The 19851-nt window shown below is 44.9% G+C and overlaps 1 protein-coding gene across 1 annotated transcript in view; it reads left to right on the top strand.

The window, feature by feature from the left end:
- Nucleotides 1-19851, top strand: part of ndst1a (N-deacetylase/N-sulfotransferase (heparan glucosaminyl) 1a) — a 46717-nt gene that overhangs the window by 20743 nt on the left and 6123 nt on the right. Inside the window, exons 2-8 of the mRNA XM_022189499.2 lie at nucleotides 9662-10689; nucleotides 12606-13088; nucleotides 13848-13935; nucleotides 14328-14482; nucleotides 16369-16554; nucleotides 17697-17825; nucleotides 19314-19496. Of these exons, the coding sequence (XP_022045191.1) occupies nucleotides 10144-10689; nucleotides 12606-13088; nucleotides 13848-13935; nucleotides 14328-14482; nucleotides 16369-16554; nucleotides 17697-17825; nucleotides 19314-19496 (1770 nt within the window). The 5' untranslated portion in view covers nucleotides 9662-10143. The remainder of the gene's footprint in view (nucleotides 1-9661; nucleotides 10690-12605; nucleotides 13089-13847; nucleotides 13936-14327; nucleotides 14483-16368; nucleotides 16555-17696; nucleotides 17826-19313; nucleotides 19497-19851) is intronic.

Raw genomic sequence — 19851 nt, 5'->3', positions numbered from 1 at the left:
CAAGCCACCGGAGCTGTCATTTTTAACTCGGCAGGTCCCCGGTCACAGACTGCTCAGACTCCCCGGCTGGCTAGCTATCCCCCACTAGCTGCTCGGCTAACACCTGCCGCTCCTTGCCGCTCATCTGCCCGGGACAAACCGCACCTGTTCTGGCTGTCAACGTCCCAGTCGCCCGCTAGGAGCTCCGGACAATGCGCTGCTCATTCGTGGGGGACTTTTCACGGCCGTGGAGGGTTTTAAGGCACACTTTGCCCAGCGGATTAATTTTTTTGGCCACTAAAAGTTGATTTTGGCTCCTAAAAATGTCTAAATTGATGTATGTTGGTGGCCCAAAAAATGTCATTTGGGCGACCGGACCTCTCGGCCTTAAATCGAGCTCTGTAAAATATAATGTAAATGTAATAAACATAATAATCAGGTATTAGATGTTATACAATTATTATATTTATTCGTTACTCCTTATCCCAGATAACTAAAATGCAAGCCCAACCAACACTCGGGTCTTAGGCGGTTAAATTGAAAGTTTAACAACCTTTAACTAATTGTGCTTGTACTGAGAGCTCCACTCTTGATTGGATGCTTTTGGACAGTACCATTGTTGTGTTAAAACCATTCTCATACCTTATTTTAAGCCTACATCCTGATGTGCTGCTGAAATCCAAATCTTCTTCCAAGTCACACAGTTTTTTGTTTTTTTTCCTGTCAGGGCAGATATATTTTTGTTGCATTTATTATATCCTTCACTTGATCCTGATCTACTGCACTCTGACATCTGAATACATGATACTGCAACAACCCACTTTCACGGCGGAACGATGAGTTATGATGACAACACCGTGCTTGGTTTCCACCAAACATAGCATTTAGCGTGATGGCCAAAGAAACTTCATTTTGGTCTCATCTAAAACCTACTTCAGCTTTGTTCCAGATTCTCCCACACGCCTCCTGGCAAACACGAGCTGAGATGTCATCAGTTTTTTAACAGCGAGTTTCTCTTTGCCAGTCTACCATAAAACTGACTTGTGAATCAGCCTGGCAACAGTTTTTCAAAGTACATTGTCTCCCATCTCTCAGTGATGAAAACACCGTAGATTCTCCGAGCTGCTGCGAGCGTCTTGCTGATTTTCATGCTACAAACCTTCAATGCAGGTTTTGAAAACACACTGTGCTGAATTTAGTCCTTAATGACCATCCTTACTGTACTACAATGATATGTTGGAGGTTTTCTTTGTCATTGCTTTTGTTTCCGATGCTCTTTTGTCTTTAGAATTATGTTTTTGACGATCAGAAAAAAAATATTGTTACATCATTCATCTGGAGGTTTTCGCGTTTCAAATGCACAGCTGCTCAGCAGTCAATATTTTATGCTACTTCTCATAATTAACTGCAGGTTATGTGTCATCTAAACACTTCTTCAGTTGATTGTTTTGATTTTTTGGGGGTATTTTTCTTCTAATATTGGTGTAGCTTTTATGCAGTATTGTGAAGAAATGGCACCCCTATTCATAGATCTAATATTAGTCCAAATATTTTTTTAAGTCTTTTAGAAAGTGTCAGACACCCGTGGGGGTTAATGCTGCCACGTTGGAAAACTGGGGAGTCTAACGGAGCTCAACTGTGCTTGTGTTTCAAAAACCGCGACTGTGGCAGAAATTATGAGAGGAGGAGAAGAAAAGCTGGAGCCGAGGCTCAGTTTCAAGAAACACACAGGATTTGTAATAGGATTCATGAGTGGGCCTACGACTGGGAGTGTAATTATTGCTACTGCGATAAGCCAATCATGAGGCAGGCTATTTCTCTGCAGTTGAAGTCTTTTTTTTTTTCTTTACACGTTTCTTGCCTGTAGTTAGCACAAGTAGGGCATGTGTCAAGCATGCACTGTTTGTTTATGTAAAGTACACTGTAGACAAATTTCCACTTCCATCCATTTATCTGTTGTTCCTGATTGTGATTTGAAAGCAAGCTGAGGATTATAAGTGTGTTTTCATGCAGGAGGAAAAATCCTATCTGTTTGATCTCGCAGGCAAAAATATGGGCAGCACAACAGAATCTCATCTCTTGTGTCAGCTATTCTTCCGCACTGTGATATTCCCATGGGAACCCATTTCTGCTGCGCGAATCACAGACAGATCAGTGCGGGCCGTTTCTTATCTGGACATGAAAGAAGGGAAGATGGAGGAGGGAGGTGGAAAGGAGAGGAAGGGCTCCCCCGGGAATGATGATACCTGAAATTCACTGGGCGGCCTCCTGAATGTAGCTCATCACCATCATCATCATTTCATGACGCCGGTATTATACCTAAACCTTCTGCAGTCCAGGATGCGTCCCCAGCTTGGCTGCTTTCCCCCCCTCAGTCCTTCCCAGATTGATTGAGCAGATTAGCCAGTTACACTGTTTATGTGTGTGCCACAGCCCGTGGTACAGCATGCCCGGGGATTTTATTATTAGCTTGATCGTTTTCTTTTATTCGTCTGTGGTCATCACGAGTGTTGTTGTTGTTTGATAGCATCTCTGGTTCGTGTCAGGTCAGCAAACCTGTTATTGCCTTTCCGCTGCAGGTGTGAAAGTCCTAATAAAACTGTTGTGCTTTAGTCAGACATTCTGCAGAGCACCACGTAGGTTTACTCAGCTGAATAGGCGTTTGATTTGATCGGCAGACCCCGCAGCACTGCACTCTGACAAGTACTGCTATCTCAACTTGCCACCCTTCCACTCAGAAACCCCCCCCGACTCCCACACTCACTCTCTCATCCACACATTGAGAAGTGCCTCATCCACGAGCAGTGTGACTTTCACCTCTGAGTGATGTGCATTGTGTGTATAAGAAGAGACCCATTACCAATCCTCAGTCCCAATGGAGACATTGTGCTGCCCGCCATGCTCCCTTGTCCTTCAGTAGCATCCTGAGGTGACGGTAGATAAACAATGGGAACAAACAGTCACTCCCACCAGCATTGATCCGGCTCCCTCGCCCCTCCCTGCTTTCACCAGCAACGCCACATTGATTCCACCTACACTCAATTTATATGAAAGCCCCCCTTCCCTCCCTGAACCGCCTCCTTTTCCTACCAGGACTGACAAAAATGATAAATGACCAACCCCTTCCTCCCTCTGCCTCACGTTGACTGTCCGAGGCACTACAAGCCTATTTCTGCCCTCAGAAATCCAATAGAGTGAGCTCCCCTTTTTTCTCTGAAGTGTGTGTTTTTTCTTTTCTTTTTCTTTCTATAGGAGTGCGTGGGTTTCTCACCGCTTCAAATCCTTCCTATAATTTCCACACGTAAACATGTCACTGGCATAATTTCATCCCTGCAGGACATCCATATGCATGATGTCAGACCATCAGAAAAAGACAAATGAAGGAAATTATTATGTATTTCAGTGGCACACACACCGTAGGATCACGTCTCCCGTGGCTGCTGCGCTGCCTAATAGTCTGCAATGTCACTCAAAGATCAAATTATATGCTCGGCCTCCCTAAGTGGGGTCAATTATTTCCCTCTCTTTACCTTAATAAGTCCAGTCTCTCGTTATGTGATCATTGCCTGTTTAATTTGTCCACTTTGTAATCAAGTGGATTACATTGTAGTTAATTCTGACATGCCACTTTGCATCAGTTGGCATTTGCAAACAACAAGGGTTTGGCTGTTCATCCTAATGGAGTTTTCGCTTTTGATGATTTTTTTTTAAATGTACAGATCCAGTGTCCCCACGCCTGTAAATGGGGCACAGAGTGTCTATAAATAGATATACTGTGGCAGCGAGCAGCCGGTGGTTATCAGCAGGAGGGGACGTTCGAGTTTGTGGTACTTTTCTGCATCGAAGCAATCGAGGCTATTGACAAAGGCGTTGGTTCCACTCTCGACACTCTACCCAAGCATCCCAGGGGAGTCATATACCACTGAGGATAGTCTCCTTTTTACATCTCGGTTAAACCGTTCCCTAATGACCCCTTCCCCGCTCCGTTTTCCGCCCAGCCACAGTTTTCCCATGGCTCTCGCATCTCATCCACGCTGCTTTTCCCACTCTGAGGTAATCCGTTTTACACTGCTCGGTGCTCTCACATCCCTCTGGTCCCTATAGATCCTGCTCGAGATCTAAAGAAGACTGGAGGCTCAGGAGCCCATCTAAGATGAAAATGACTCGGAAACGGCATGTATATTTTATTGCCTTTCCTCCTAGTTTTTTTTATTCCTCTCGGTCCTAATTGTCTTCACATTATATAAATCTGTAATCGTGCCATTATTCCCGGGCCTGCTCAGGTTATCTGCGTGGAGGATGACATTGCTGGCGATGGAATTTGACGCGATATCTCTAAATGGATGTAAATTCTGAGGGTGGGATCTTGTTCTGTCTGGTGCTGGAATTGCAGTATAGTGATGGCACAGAGATCTCCCCCTGTTCTCTCAAATTGTTGTTGATCACACTTTTACTGTCTCCCCATTCTGCTCATAATTGCGCTTAGGAAAAGATTGCACTCCATTGTCTGTATTTGAAGAAGAGTCTCTCCCTCTTTGTCCCATTACTGTGTCAGAGAATAACATTGCAATCATTTCAATTACGGCAGCACTGGGATCGAGGTCTTCAAGTAGGGCCTTGAGATGTAATTGGAGGGGCACTGGCAAACTAAGGAACGGCATTTTTCTTCTGTGAAATTGCCTCAGTCTTGGGGACAGTAAATTGAGGTGCTGAAAAATGATGTGATAATTCAGCCACATGGTTTGGTTGGGGAAATTGTCTGAAAGTCACTTTCTGGAGAATTAGAAGGCAAAACTACATTTCCCTCCCGAGTCCTCTGTCCTTCACGCAGTGGCATGAAATGAATTGATGAGACAGAGCGAGGGGGAAAGTGTCGGTGTAAATGTTTGCAGCTAAAATGAAGCTGCCTGCTTGTGCATTCAGATTGGCTGAAGGGTGGGAGGCGGAAGTTGGAGTGAGGATACGGCGCCTCGTTCCACGCTATTTCACGGCCTAAGCCTTTAATCGCAGCAGCCACAATGAATGCATAAAATGGAATTCAAATTTCGGATTGATTGATTCTATATTGATGAATGCCAAGGCTGGCTTAAGGGCGAGGGGGGGAAAAAAACGTGTGACTGTGGCTTTTAAACATGTAACCTCTTTACGAAGGCGAGTCCTTGCTCTTCTCATGTGCTTGTTTGTTGCTTTAAATGTGCTTCAAAAGAAATATGAAAATTCCTGCTTTTTGAAGTTTAATCTCTTGCAAGAGTAGGAGGCTGAATGCAAATGCAGAAATTTGCTTTAGCTGTGCCTCTTGCTGCTTGTGGTGGAACATTTCAACTGAGTGATCGTGTAGCTGTGGACAGTCAGCACCTCTGAAATGGTTGGTTTTGAGTCTGCTGCCTTCGGATTTAAGCCCTCGTAAATGAGCAACATGCACCAAAACAAAACCAGGAGTACGATGGATGGATACCATTTTAACCTTCCAGCTGAAATACTGTTGCAGCCCGTCTTTAGTCACTCTATTGTGTCTCATTTCTTAATCCCTTCAAGGCATCTCGCACACTAACAGAGCTGGCATAAGCACATTTGGTACTGTTTGCAGTGTTGAGATTAACAGGATTACAGATTAGGGATTACATTGGCGTCATTCTTACCCATTTAACCTTGACCCATGCCCTGCTGAAACATTTCATATAGTCTGACTAAACCTGTTTGCAAGGCCTGAGTGTTTGCACCCTTCTATTGACCGTCCAACCACTTTGGTACATCCACATGAGGACAAAGTCAGAAAAGTGACAACTGCAGTCGCCTTTTGATGCTATGGATTACTGGCCTGTCCCTTCTTTCCTTCGGCACAGTTTCCATGGCCCTTAACACAATGCATCTGCAGCGTTTCCATGGAGAACATGCGGTTGCCAAGGCCTGTGGCGATTGAACACAGAGGGTCATCGTTTATTTCTGTCAGTCAGTGGTGAGAGGACAGATTGGAGAGAAGAGCAGGGAGAAGGGGGAGGGCACTGCTGGGTCCTGAGGGGCTGCGAGGGTCCAGCTCTCCTTTTAAAAGTTTATTTGTCCAAGGGATCACCCAGGGGTAAGCCTGACTCTGGTTGATGGTGTTAATGTACTGACTCTCCTCGCAAATCCCTGGGACACTTAGTCGTATTCGCACTTTAAACGAAGTGCAACAGCAGCGTCGGGGCGGGAGGGGAAAGAGGGAACGGGCCGTGCGAGGCTACATATGGCCGACCATAGCGTTGTTTATCCGGAGAGTTGTTACAGCTGAGGACCAGCCTCCGTCCCCCCTGTTCCTCCTTCGTTTCTCATTAATCTAGCAGTATGGTTCTGGCCTGCTTCCCGTGATGTGGAGTGAGCAGGTTTGAGTGGCCACCCACCCTGAGGAGAAGCATTAGTCTGTCCTCTCAGCCGTCACCTGCTATTGTTTATGTCTCCACTTCAGTCTGTCACCATCTTTCCGCCGCTATAAAATAACGAGGGAAATATTTTAATTGAGGTTTTCCGAAGCTTCGAGATTGATGGTTCGCCCCTTTGGGGTGAATTCCTAGCTAATTTCCCCCACCAAATGGATTTTTCTCTAGGTTTTAGATCTACTTTCCTTTTGCCTGAATTTCCACTCAATCCTTTTTTTCCTCTCCTTGGTCTGTCTGCTGCTTCTGTTTAGGAAGATTTTTTTAGTCCAAGTGTGCAATTACAGAGCTCATATTCAGTCTTAGCTCTTTCCATCATCGAGAATGAAAAGGTTGGACTATCAGATACGCATTAGTCTCCATCTGCCTCTCGTTTGTGCATGAGTTAAGACACTGACTCTCTTTGGCAGACTGAAACACTCTGGTGTCTACGAACCTTTTGGCTGTTGTTCACCTTACCAGTATGTCTGCTGGCTATACCTCTCATCAGCTTCTGCACAGCATGAAATATTCATGTTCTCCTTTCTTCCTCCTCTGCATTTTTGCATCTATTATTGTGGGGAAAGGAGAGCAGGGACGTTTGCACTTGTAGCTTGGCTTCTCTTAAGGTATACACATCAAGCAGAAGACACATTAGGTGAGATGGGCATGCCAGACATTTGAGATCCATTAGCCATTATTCTGTTCAGTCAGTGCTATATCCTCACTTCCATCATAGTCTCTAATGCATTGTGCTCTCTATTTAGCCAGCCTGATCTCACTGCTTCACACTCAAGGCCTTGAGGTTTCCCTTTATTTGTGTCAGCAGCTCTCTCGCTCCTGCTCTCAGGCTATCACCTTCTCTCTCTCCCTTCCTTCCTTCAGCTGTGGCGCTCTGCATCACAGCCTGAAGGTCAACACTGGGAGGCGGTCATCTCGACTGCGAATTGGGCAAGAAGGAAGGTTTTCTGTGCCTTTGTTCTGTTTGTCTTTCTTGCTATTAAAACTGCTCCCGAGAGCATGTCAGCGGTGTCATTAGAGTCACAGCAGAGCTTATTGTCTCCCTGCAGACGCTGACAACAGATAATGTCTTCGGTGTGGTTATTCATGAACAGAAAATGACTTTTTCCAATAAAAAACAGGGCAGACCACAGAGCAATATTACGAAAATCAATAATACTGCAAATACATCTGAGGTGTAGATATAAAAACTAGTATGTGAATTAGTGCATACTTGATGTAGCATTAGATTATATATGTACTATATTCATAAAGAGTCTAAATTGGAACACTTTGTGGGCTTTTTTTCTGTTGTCTGCTTTTGTAGTATGAAAATCTTTGTCAAACAGACATTGTAAAACGTCACCTTTTGCTTCATCAAACTAGATGATTGTAGTCAGATTAACACTGTTGTGGACCTAATAACAAACATACTCATACATTTCAGTGCTTCTTGTTGTGTATCTGCTGACATACACAATATGTTTCTAGAACAATAACATAAGGTTATGTCATCACAATAAGGTTTTGCTGAAAGCTGATGAATTGCAATATTGAATTATCTCCTGGTTCCTGTTGTTGCAGCTGTGCCAAGTTGTTTCTTTATTTAAGGCTTTTGCCCGAGAACCGCTGAAAAAGCTGTTCGGCCTCTGTGTCGTGTTAAAAGTTGTCGCCCCGGCCTTCTCTTCTGCTTCACTGTTTCCAGCAGGAGTCACTTCCTGTGGCTAATCATACTTTGATATGCCGTGGCACGAACCCCGGCTCTCTCAGAAACGAACAAACAAGGTACCCGGGGGATCTTCAAGCAACCAGGGCTGTTGGTTTTTGTCTGCTCCGCTGCGATACATTCTCTGAACGCCCACTGCTTCTTCACGGCCTCTCTTTACATTAGACTCTGCATCCCTGTGAAGGGGGAAAGTTGGACACGACTCAGAGAAAAAGAAGTGTGATTTCTTCCACTGCACTCGCGGGGAGATTTGAGGCATTCTGCTAAGCTCAGCTGGAAGGCCGGAGGGGGCAGAGATGCTTGCCAGAATGATGACCTTGATTACATGAGAGAGACACTGCATGATACGATGAGCTTGATTTTCCCTGTGTAGCAGTACGAATGGTAACTTCAGTGATCAAAGGATAATCTTTATGGAATTTTGTTTGAAATGATAGAATAGTGATCTGACCTTTACCTCCTATCAGGCTGTAAAACATCAGAATTCGGTGTACTGAGCAGAGCACGGCTGCTGTTGTATTTTAATGTTACTCACCTTTAATTAAACCTTGCTTTATAGTGTTTCTAATAAACCCTTTGATGGCATTATTACATCTCTTTTATGTCCATGTTGTGTCAGAGTCTTGATGGGTTTAGTGGTCACTGCTTAATGTCTCTGGGTTGAGAGGGATGTGACTCTAATGCGGTATCAAGGGTTTCATAAAGGGATGTGTGCAGCGCGATAGCTCTGCAGCTTAATGGTCAGAGCGTTTCCATGCAAAGGTAATGACGCCCTGTCTCATTTCCCCACCAGGACTCCTAAATGGAGAAAGGATGTTTTTGTAAGTGACTAGCTCACACCATTCTCATACTGCATTCCGTACTTTTCACACTTGGCCTGATGGAGACTGACTAAAGGCCCGATATATTATGTTAGGTCTGCAGAGGGTATGGAAATGTATATTGAGTGTGATAAGGGATTTTCTCCAAGAGTAAAAGGATCCTATTGTTGCCAGGTCTGTCTGTCACTGTCATTCACTCCTCTGCTCTTGGATTGCTTCCCTTCCATCGGCTTGTTTTTCTTCCTTCCCTGGCACTCCATTTTGGTCGTGATACTGAGGATTTGAGGGGAATAGAAGGCGAGTGTGCCTGCGGGTGATGGCTTCACTTGTATGCAGTCACACAGTTCTACCGGACTGAATCGGGAATTGGCTTGCCCTGAAGCTTTGTTGTCATTCACATTCTGCCTATTGATTGTGTGGAGGCTGCGTGAGCGGGTTTGGTTTTTTTTTTTGGTTTTTTTCCGTGTGTGCGCGTGCGCTATGTGTGCTGATTCGCACGAACAGGGGTTAGGTGTGTGTGTGTATGTGTGTAGGGGGAAATTTGGCAGCTCTTACTTTGTGTAGGTGAATGCAAGGACTAGTTTGGAGTGAACTTTTGGATTGTTGGCACTGGCAGCATACACACATCTCCCACACGCCACTAAACCCACACAACAAAAGAATGTGATATGCTGTTTGTTCTATAGGAGCTGATGCTATGCTGCTTGATTGTAACATCATTTTCTTCTGTCCTGCTGTTTTTCTAGGTCAGAAGATTTGATCCTAAGGGAATGGTGCTGTTGAGATGACCTGCGTGGCCTTACTTTCCTCAAGAGATTATTCTCCAATCGAAAGAGTGGAGCAGAATCGAGCCAGGACATGCTTGACAGGTTCTCATGATGGACAGGTGATGGAGTCTTCCATCATCTTTCTTCTCCAGTGACTCAACCTGCCAGCCCTCCCTCAGAGGCATAAGTGTGCGTACCAGCGGTACAAGGCCCCCTATTTCTTTGCCATGGTGACATAAGCGGTGCTGCAATATGAGGGAGAGCCAAAGTGAGACCGTCTCATTTCTTTCTCCTGTAGCTGCTGCAGCTGCTACTTTAATGCCGTTTGTATTTAGCTCCATAACAAGACTGACTCTGTTGTGATCAACCCCTGCCCACTGTGTTTTTGTACCCACACTGAGAGAGACTGTCCCCAGGGTGTGTTGCTGGGCCGGTGGGGCGGAGCGGTGTGGCGTGAGACGATGCTGGGATGCGTGACACGCCTCCGTCGGCTGGTCCGTCTCCTCCCCCTGCAGACCTCCCTGCTCCTCCTCTTCCTCTTCTGCACTGTCAGCGTCTTCATCTCCGCGTACTTCCTCTATGGCGTCAAGCGGGAGCTGGAGCCGTCGGGAGGAGGCGTGTCCGGGGCCGAGGGAGCGTCCGCCGATACCGATGACCCACGGGTCACGCCGTCTCGACTGCTACCTTTGCGGAGCGTCTCAGGGGGCCCCGGGGTGGATCCCGGCGGGGCCAGGACAGATCCTGTGGTTCTGGTGTTTGTGGAAAGCCAGTATTCTCAGCTGGGGCAGGAGATCGTGGCCATCTTGGAGTCTGGACGGTTTAGGTACCGGACTGAGATCTCTCCCGGTAAAGGCGACATGCCCACACTGACAGACAAAGAGAGAGGACGCTTCACGCTTGTGATTTATGAGAACATTCTCAAGTATGTTAACTTGGACGCCTGGAACCGAGAGCTTCTGGACAAGTACTGTGTGGAATATGGAGTGGGCATCATTGGCTTCTTCAAGGTTAGGACAACACCACACTCCCTCTGCCTCCCTCCCTCCTCTCCCTCCTCTCACTCACACCTTCTGCCCTGTCCATCTGGCTCCACCATCTCTAAGGAGATGGGATTCACAGAGTTGGAAAGACCTGCCTCTTTTAATATCACTCAGTTCTACTGCTCTGTCTTATGTTATGTTTCTCTTATGTTCTCTCCATCTCTGTTTTTTGTTTTCTTCTGCATTGTCTCCCCTTTCACTCTTCTTTTCCCACTCTTTTGTTTTTCTCTCCTTTTTTCCCGCTGCTTTGTTTTCGTCGCTCTAGCTGCTCAGTCCTCTCCCTCGTTCTCCCTCTATATCCCTCTTATGCTCCCTCTTCCCTTCTCTCTTTCTCAGTAATCCCTAGATGGTCTTGTTTGCCCAAGGCCAGTTTTCAGGTGTTATGGTTTTAATCACCATCTCTGAGCCATGGAAGGAATATAGAAAGAGATGTGGAGGAATGGAAGACGGTGCAGAAATGCTGGACAGTGTAGGTGAAGGTTAGCCTGGTGGGATTTACCGTCTATTGGGAGAGGAAGCAGGAGAATGAGGATGTGCATTCCAATGACCTGGTCACACAGCAGTGCTGCTTTGCTGTTTGAACTGTCTGCAGTAAAACCCAACCTACATACAGGCATATCTGCATGACTGATAGTGTTGTCCAACTGGGGTTTATCAAAGGTTTCAGCCGCCTCATACAGTATGTTGCCTGAAGATGTTATTGAGTTTTAAGTGTCACCATGAATAGTATGTATGTTTGTATTACATTTATGAGTTTATTCTAACTGCTCAAAAAACGCACTTTAAAGAATATTTTATCATGTTGGTACTTAATGACTTTTTCTAGTCTGCTGGCATGTTTCAGAAGTCTGATAAAGATATCCAATTGGCTTTGACAGAACGTTTTATGCAGCATTAACCCTCCAACGCCCTACAAAGTCTATTTGCATTTTTGTCATTAGTGTTTTCTTTACAGTTAGAACTCTGACAGATCTACTTGACTGCAAACATGAGTAGCATCGCTCTGTAGGGTTATGTACTCTGGACTTCTTTGTTAGTGGCTTTCTGTTGAACAAAATAAATGCGGGTTTGCTCATGTATAGTCCTTAGAGCATATAAAACACTTATTTAGGGGTAAAAAAAATGTCTTGTGGTTACTTTGTCCTCTCATAAACATAAACAAACATAAGCAGGCCCAGTTTGTGGTGAAGGAAAGGAAATTTGTACGATTTTCTCCATATTTGGTGTTGATACGGTTTGATCAAAGAAGGAAGATCTTAATAAATTGGTTATTTTTTGCAGTTAAGATCATATTTACACCAACAACAGTGGAATTAGTGAGAAATAAAGCCAGAATTTTGATACAATGGTTAAAGAATATCTGCTGATAAGTAGTTTTTGGATTCCTTTTCAAAACTCTGAAATTTTTTTTTTAAATCCAGTAATTTTCAGTCCTTAGTTTCCCCATCACAGTGGATAAACATCGGTAGCCATCATGTGGACATGTGTCGGCCTTAACTTGAGGACGCTGTCACCAACACGAACACATACGATGGTGAAACTCTAAGTAAGACTTCAGTAAAAGTGCAAGAAAAAGCAAGACAGAATTTGGAGGATGACAAGTTTGGGAGGGTACATTTCAGCGCGTCGTCACTGAACCCTCAGTCTTAGAGTCTTGGAGGACACAGCGGGAGGTTATTCATTTTGACTCCAATCTTGGAGCATAGCAGATTGAGCTTAGCAGGTAGAAGCTGCCTCATGCCTTCACGTCTGAGTAGGCCTGACATTCCTCATTTCACACATGACTGGAGAAATTTGAGAATTATATCCAATACATTTCTGTCTTCATCACTCTGCTGTATGATGAATCCGTGTGATTTCTCTCTTGTCTCTGTGTTGCTCAGGCCAACGAGAACAGTCTGCTCAGTGCACAGCTCAAAGGCTTCCCCCTCTTTCTTCACTCGAACTTGGGTCTGAAGGACTGCACAGTCAACCCCAAGTCCCCGCTTCTCTTTATCACTCGATCCGGGCAGCCGCTGCCAGGGCCTCTCCCCGGGGACGACTGGACTGTTTTCCAATCCAACCACTCAACATACGAACCCGTGTTGCTGGCCAAGACCCAATCAGCTGAGAGCGTCGCATCAATGGGGCAGAATGCTGCTCTGCTCCCGTCTGTGGTGCAGGACCTGGGGCTTCACGACGGCATCCAGCGGGTCCTGTTCGGCAACAATTTGGTCTTCTGGCTGCACAAGCTGGTGTTTGTGGACGCCGTGGCCTTTCTGACGGGAAAGAGGCTCTCGTTGTCCTTGGAGCGCTACATCCTCGTGGACATAGATGACATCTTTGTGGGCAAAGAGGGCACACGCATGAAGGTGCCTGATGTGAAGGTGAGTTGGTGCGTGTGTTTCAGAGTGGGGGGGGGGGGGAAAGTTTTTCTCGGAATATGAACCTGCTTATCTATTCATCAACCAATGTTTTCAACAGCCCGTTGCTAAAATCTAGAAATTGCCTCACACATAGCATGTGCTGTCCTCTGCCAGTCACATAGAAACTCCTTCTTCTTGCTCCTCTTCTCCTTTTGAATGCATTCGTCCCAGTAGGCTGCTCAAAGCTGACAGGCCCCACCGCTCACACTGTCACAGAAGCTCCACAGCAATGAATATTTCAGGGGCCCAGAGACATACAAAGAATGTTGAAAAGCTCCTTGCTTGCGTCCCCTCAGAGCAGAACAGACTCCCCTCACATGTGGAGGCAGAGGGTGTAAGAAAAAGTTATGGAAGAAGCATCAAGGCCTTCCTCACTGGCAGCGCAACGGCGAGCTTTTAGAAACGAATCACACCCTGACAACATGGAGGAATCTGAGAGAGTGAGAGGGTGTGTGTGTGTGCTGGGAGTCTCATCCAGCGTGGAGATCAAATGAAACAAACACCCGAATCAGAGGAGAGCAAAATATCAAACAGAATGGAGGAGAGCAGTGAGGCAACTGGGAGTGGATGTTGGATGTTTACCGAAAGAAACTTGCACAATAAAATATGTATGTGGGCACGCGACCGCCTGGGTGTTCACGCTTCCTCGTTAATGCACTCGTGCACCAGTTTGAGCGCGTCGTGCATTGACTCATTCTCCTTTTCCTCCCACTGTTGCAGGCCCTGCTGGAGACACAGAGGGAGCTGCGCACCCATGTGCCCAACTTCACCTTCAATCTGGGCTTCTCAGGGAAATTCTTTCACGCTGGTACGATGCAGTCTTTGGTACCCAGAGATACGAACATTCACAAAAGTTGAAAGAGATGACACTCCTAAGTTTGTAAAGTTTCAATTTGTATTGTTTTCATTTCTCTACTATTTTTTTTTCTCTGTCATGCCCCGACTTTATATTTTCTGTTGCTTATTTCTTACACGCCTCGTTCTAATATTTGAACTTTCTCTCCCCGTGCCGCGCTGACTTTCATTTCCTCTCTTTGTCATTACTGGCCCCATTTTACCTTTGCTTCCTATTTGTCTTTGTCCATTTTTATCTCTTCAATTTCCTCTTGACCCATCACCCCTCATTTTCCCGTGAATCCCCTTCGCCTCCCCTCCATCTCCTCTCCTTCCTTTCCCCTGACCTCTGTTTTCTGCGCTCAGGATCTGATGAGGAGGACCTGGGAGATGACCTGCTGCTTTCCTATGTGAAGGATTTCTGGTGGTTTCCTCACATGTGGAGCCACATGCAGCCCCATCTATTCCACAACCAGTCCGTGCTGGCCGAGCAGATGTTGCTCAACAAGAAATTTGCGATGGTGAGTAATGAACGGGCAAAAGGTCACATCACAGCTTCGGCTGATGGCTGCGATCAGAGTTGTCCACACTTGTCCCGTCTTAAACAGGCAGTCTCAGGCAAGCTGCTAATGCTTGTGGAAGCTATAATGTGCAAGTCAGTCGTGGTTGATTTAGTTACACTCATGGTTGCCGTGGTAACAGCAAGTATGGTTTAATGCTGCAACAAATACTTGAGTAGCTACTTTGTCAGCAATACAACAGAGCAGCTGGTGTATCCGTTTCAAGAGCGGCCAGACAGACTCGCATTGTTTTAATTAAGAGGCGAAAAAATCATTTCATCTGTAGTCGGATGTCCTTCCACAGACATCGCAAGTAGTTTCCAGTACAAGAAGGCTGCACAGTGGAAGGAGTTGGCGGTATGAGGGGTAATAGGTCCCTGTGGCTGCTACTTCTTGCCCCATTACTCCCTTGCAAAAAAAAAAAAAGAAATTATCTCCTGGCAAAGATTTAACAAAAATTACATTTTTTCGATCTTCTTAGCAGAACTGATGCTACGTCACGCTGTGTTTTGCCAGTTCAGTCTTTATAGAGCCCATATTGTCCCTTAACAGCAAATTAATGAAAGTCTGACGTGTTCCTCCAGTGTATCAAGTTTTCAGCTCAAAATACTACAGAAGAGTGTTCATTTTAAGGCTTGGTCTAAACAGATTGTGTCAGTGCCTGTAGTTTTAAATGCAGCAGAAGAAGGCACTGAAACAAACACATAACATGAATTAGCGCATCAAAACAGCACTTCCTTTTTCTTGTAACTATCACTCTGAGCGACCATTTTACATGGATGTACAGCTTACGTCAAAGAGAAGTCTTTTTTTTAACATTTATGTATATGGTGAGTTAGTCAGGCAGCATTGTGGTTATAAAATTAGCATTTTAGCCGTGCAGAGCTGCAGATCGGAAGTAGCTTCATGATCCTGCAGTCTGACAAAAGGAACGGAAAATATGTAAACGAGAAGTGCTTTATTGGATATTCTACTGTATTAAAATGCAGTAAATGTGAGCACAGAGAGCAGGAGAGAAGAAAACGGTTGTAAACAAAATTGGTTCAAAGCTAATGGCAACATTAGCAGCACAACATGCAGACACTCGGGATTCGGGATGTTGCCATCAATAAAAATAGAATCCACTGGGTGTTTAGTTCTTGAGGTGCTGGGAAGGCCTGAAGGTTCTTGTGTTCACTCTTACAACAGCAGAACATTTGTTGAGCTTTGTTTGTGACTATGACATTTTAGAGACAGCAGAAGCAGCTCTAAAAAAACAACCAAACCTGGCAAACTATGAGAGAGGTGCTCATTGCAGTGAGGGGGCAGGATTATACAACGCTTATGCAAAACAAATATTGGTTGCTGGTGCTACGTAGCAGTTCGCTGAATTCTTTCTGGTTTGTAAAGACAGGAGGCCATCTATTTGTGGGAGGCATGGCAGAAGTAAATGTCTTCATATCTTAACAGCTTTTAGTTTATACCACCAAGTTTACAACCACCGCAGAACACAATAAAAATGGATTTTCACCATATGGGACCTTTTTAGTGTAAATCAGCGGCAGGAAATGTTGGGTTTACACGAGCATTAACTTCCCACAGCTCTGGCATGGTGTAAAGACAGCCAGCGATTAACAGTGAGGCTGTTTTCAGTGCAGTAAAATTGCACTAGATTACACGCTACATCGTTGTCCTGTGAATCGTGGGCGCTCATTTACTCGGCGTGACTCCGGCAGAAGAATGATATCAGGTGAATTCTTAAGGATTCTAATTTAAGCTCAGCCGGTGGTGAGGTTTTCCTTCAATTAATGCCTTTCCTTTCGCTGTTCTCGTCCCTTCACGCTCACTTGTTGTGCTTTCACCTCCAGGAACACGGGATCCCCACTAACATGGGCTACGCGGTGGCTCCTCACCACTCGGGCGTCTATCCTGTCCACATGCAGCTGTACGACGCCTGGAAGAAGGTGTGGGGCATCAAGGTGACCAGCACAGAGGAGTACCCACACCTAAAGCCTGCTCGCTTCCGGCGAGGTTTCATCCACAGCGGCATTAGCGTAAGGCCACTTTTCACACACGCCGGCATTCATAAAGCCTCATTATCTTCTTACCTCCAGCCCGTTGCTTCCCCTCCACTTGGCTTCTCAACATCTTTTCAAGCCAGTAATCCCTTTCAGGGTTCTCTTCCACCATCTACATATTCTGGCCTTCAGTCAGTAATTATCTCTGCATCTCCACCTCCTCCAGTTCCTTGCATTTATTCCTCTCCCGTGGCCGTCAGATTCTCTCCAGCCTGCCTTTGTCCATCATCCTCCATTCCTCTCCACCTCTGCTTTTCTCAGGTTTTGTCCCTGAAGATGATGAGCAGAATGTTATATTCATTTAGCGTACATTTGCTGAGGCAACAGAAGTCCTGAAAAAGGCAATCATCTCATTAGTCCTGTTGACTGGTTATTTTCTTCCATGGAGTGGGAGATGATAATGTACTCAAGTGAACCAGCGTTGCATGAGACACCTGTCTGAGTAGCACTGCCTCGCAGGCCTCAGCACCATAACGAAGACTGACATCTCTGGCAACAACATAGCAAGTGTCTGCACACAACCAATCACTGAAATGTCAACACGGCGGGGGAAAAAACTGTACTTTAGTCAGCCTCACAGCCCTAGTCGCCTCTAAAGAAAACAGTTATGAGAGCAAAATTAAAGTTGAATAGATTACATTCAAGAGGTACAAAAGAAAGAAAGAACTCTTATCCATTTCTTTCCCCGGTTGACCTTTAGAACTGATAAGAAGCAGAGCAGCCTCAGTCCAGTTCCTTTGTAGTGCTGGCATTCAGTCAGCCTGTGTGGTCTCCAGCTCTGTTCCCGTCCTTGAGATTGGACGGTCTCCGCTGCTTACTGATGATTGATATTCAGTTCCCCAGACACTCCAAACTGTAAATGCATTTCCATGAATTTCCATATAGACTCAGAGTGAATAAGAGGTTTGCTTTGGCTAAATGAGCTGCATAATATGAATGTTATTGAAAGCAAACAATGTGTGGGGTAACTGCCTGCAGTGCTGACAGCTCCGCTCGGCTCTCAGTGGAGGGCTGATGGTGTGCGTGTCTGTGTTTATCTGTGTGAATGCATTGCTTGTGATCTTTTTTTTTTCCCTCCTCTTTCTGGTTTGGTGACTTTGTGTTTGTTTATATCACAGGTGTTGCCCAGGCAGACATGTGGACTCTTCACGCACACGATCTTCTATAAAGACTACCCGGGCAGTCCGAATGAACTGGACAAGCTCATCAATGGAGGAGAACTCTTCCTCACCGTTCTGCTCAACCCCGTGAGTAGAGCACACACCCACACAGCGCAGCATTTGTCTTGCACACTTGGAAACCCATTTAACTGCTGGTGCAAATTGAAATTTCAACAAGGGACAGGACAATGACGAGTCGGTGACTCACGCGATGATGTCTGCATAGCGCTTTCTCTTTTTACACTGCAGTGAAAGCCGCTTTTATTGGGGACAAGACACTGTTGAAAATTCCTCGTATTTGTCAACGTTTTATGTTTGACATGATATAATAAAAAGGCTGCTTTTGTTGCCATCTTTGCAGACTACAGACAATAATATGCTTCCCAATGCCTGCTATTTTAACGTCCTCAAGTCTAACGACGGCTGGCAGCTTTATCTTTTTTTTTCAAAATCACCAGGAATTGCATTACACAACAGAAAAAAAAAATCGTCAACTTTCCAACAGTGCTTGAACTACTCATGTGTCATTCTATGGTTCCATTAGTGTAAACTCACCAAATCTGAGCTTACAATGGTAATATTTTGTCTGTCGCTTTATTCGTTTATGCCACAGCTGAAAAAATGCCAAGCATAAATTTGGTTTGAACCAGATTCAGTAAATAACAGAATGATGTGCAATCTGTCTTCTGTGGAACCATGAAGCCTTTAGTGACCAACAGTCACATCACAAAAGCACTGGGGACTTTTCGGCTGAACTGGGTTGAACACCATCAAGGAGACAAAAGTAAAAGGAGACAAGTATAAGAACGAATTACAAATGTAGCAAAGAGTAAAATATCTATTGCATGAAGCGCCATCATTTTTTCGAGTGTTGGTAGCACCTGTGGGGGAAAAATACTGTGCTTATTGATGCCAGGCTTTATAATCAAAGAAAATCAGCTTTCTTCTTTTTTTTTTCTTTCTGTTTGACATTGATCAGAAACTACTTGAGTTTCAGAGGCTATGGAATCAGAACCATTTGTTTCATCTTTTTCATGGCGGTTTGGTCTCCATTCTGTATGAATTCTTCTGCATTTCTTTTCCTAAGGTGCATCAGTTTAACCCTGAACAGAAAGCATTCATCCGTGTGTTTTTAGCGGCTAATTCCGAGCAGGGACACTGAACTAATGCTGATGAGACAATTAGCATCCATTATACTGTGTAGGCATATAAACTGCAATGTCAAATTTAGGGCAGAGACTGGCAGTTGTTTTGATTACGGAATAATCTGCTTGTTATTTTCTTGATTTAGTGACTTTATCGTTTCATCTGTAAAACATTAGAACGTAGCAAAAACATTCCCAGAGCTCAAAGTTCACACTGATATATGAGAAAAACATGCAGTAGCTCCTAAAGAAGCTGGAATCATCAAGAGATTATTTTTCTGTTGGTCAGTCAATAAACTAATTGTTCCTGCTGTAGCCAAATTGACATCATGGTTTTTGCACAGTTTACCCAATTTGCACCCAATTTAGACCATACTGAGTTTGCTTTCACCTCCATAGTAAATCTTACTCTGCTTGCTTCCATTCACAGATTAGTATCTTCATGACCCACCTGTCCAACTATGGAAACGACCGCCTCGGCCTGTACACCTTTAAAAGCCTGGTGATGTTCATCCAGACGTGGACCAACCTGAAGATGCAGACGCTGCCGCCTATTCAGCTGGCTCAGAAGTACTTCAGCCTCTTCCCCTCTGAGAGAGACCCCCTCTGGCAGGTGAGACGAAAATACTGTCGACAAAATCATTTGGTTTTTTTTGGAGTTTTTTAGGCTGTTATGATCTAATTTCTTTAGAGTGTCCCTCATATATACCATCTACTTTCCAATCGTCCTTAGCTGTACATATTCAGACACACTGTGTGACTCGTATTATGTTTATTTGATCATTGTAGATGTCATTATCTTAAACGTTTAATCTTGTATCAAAGGAACGTCCTTTGTAAATTGTTGAGCCGTTCAGTGAACCTGGTTAACCTGCCCTCGCTTGTTTTTTTTAAACGTGCACGTGTTGGAGTTTTGTTGGAAGCACGCTCTTAACAAAGGGATGATTTATGTGTTTTGGTGGGCTACA

This window comes from Acanthochromis polyacanthus, chromosome 10, assembly GCF_021347895.1.
Source record: "Acanthochromis polyacanthus isolate Apoly-LR-REF ecotype Palm Island chromosome 10, KAUST_Apoly_ChrSc, whole genome shotgun sequence".
NCBI lineage: Eukaryota > Metazoa > Chordata > Actinopteri > Pomacentridae > Acanthochromis > Acanthochromis polyacanthus.
Note: the sequence above shows the minus strand (reverse complement) of the source record. Positions and strands in the feature narration are given on the sequence as shown.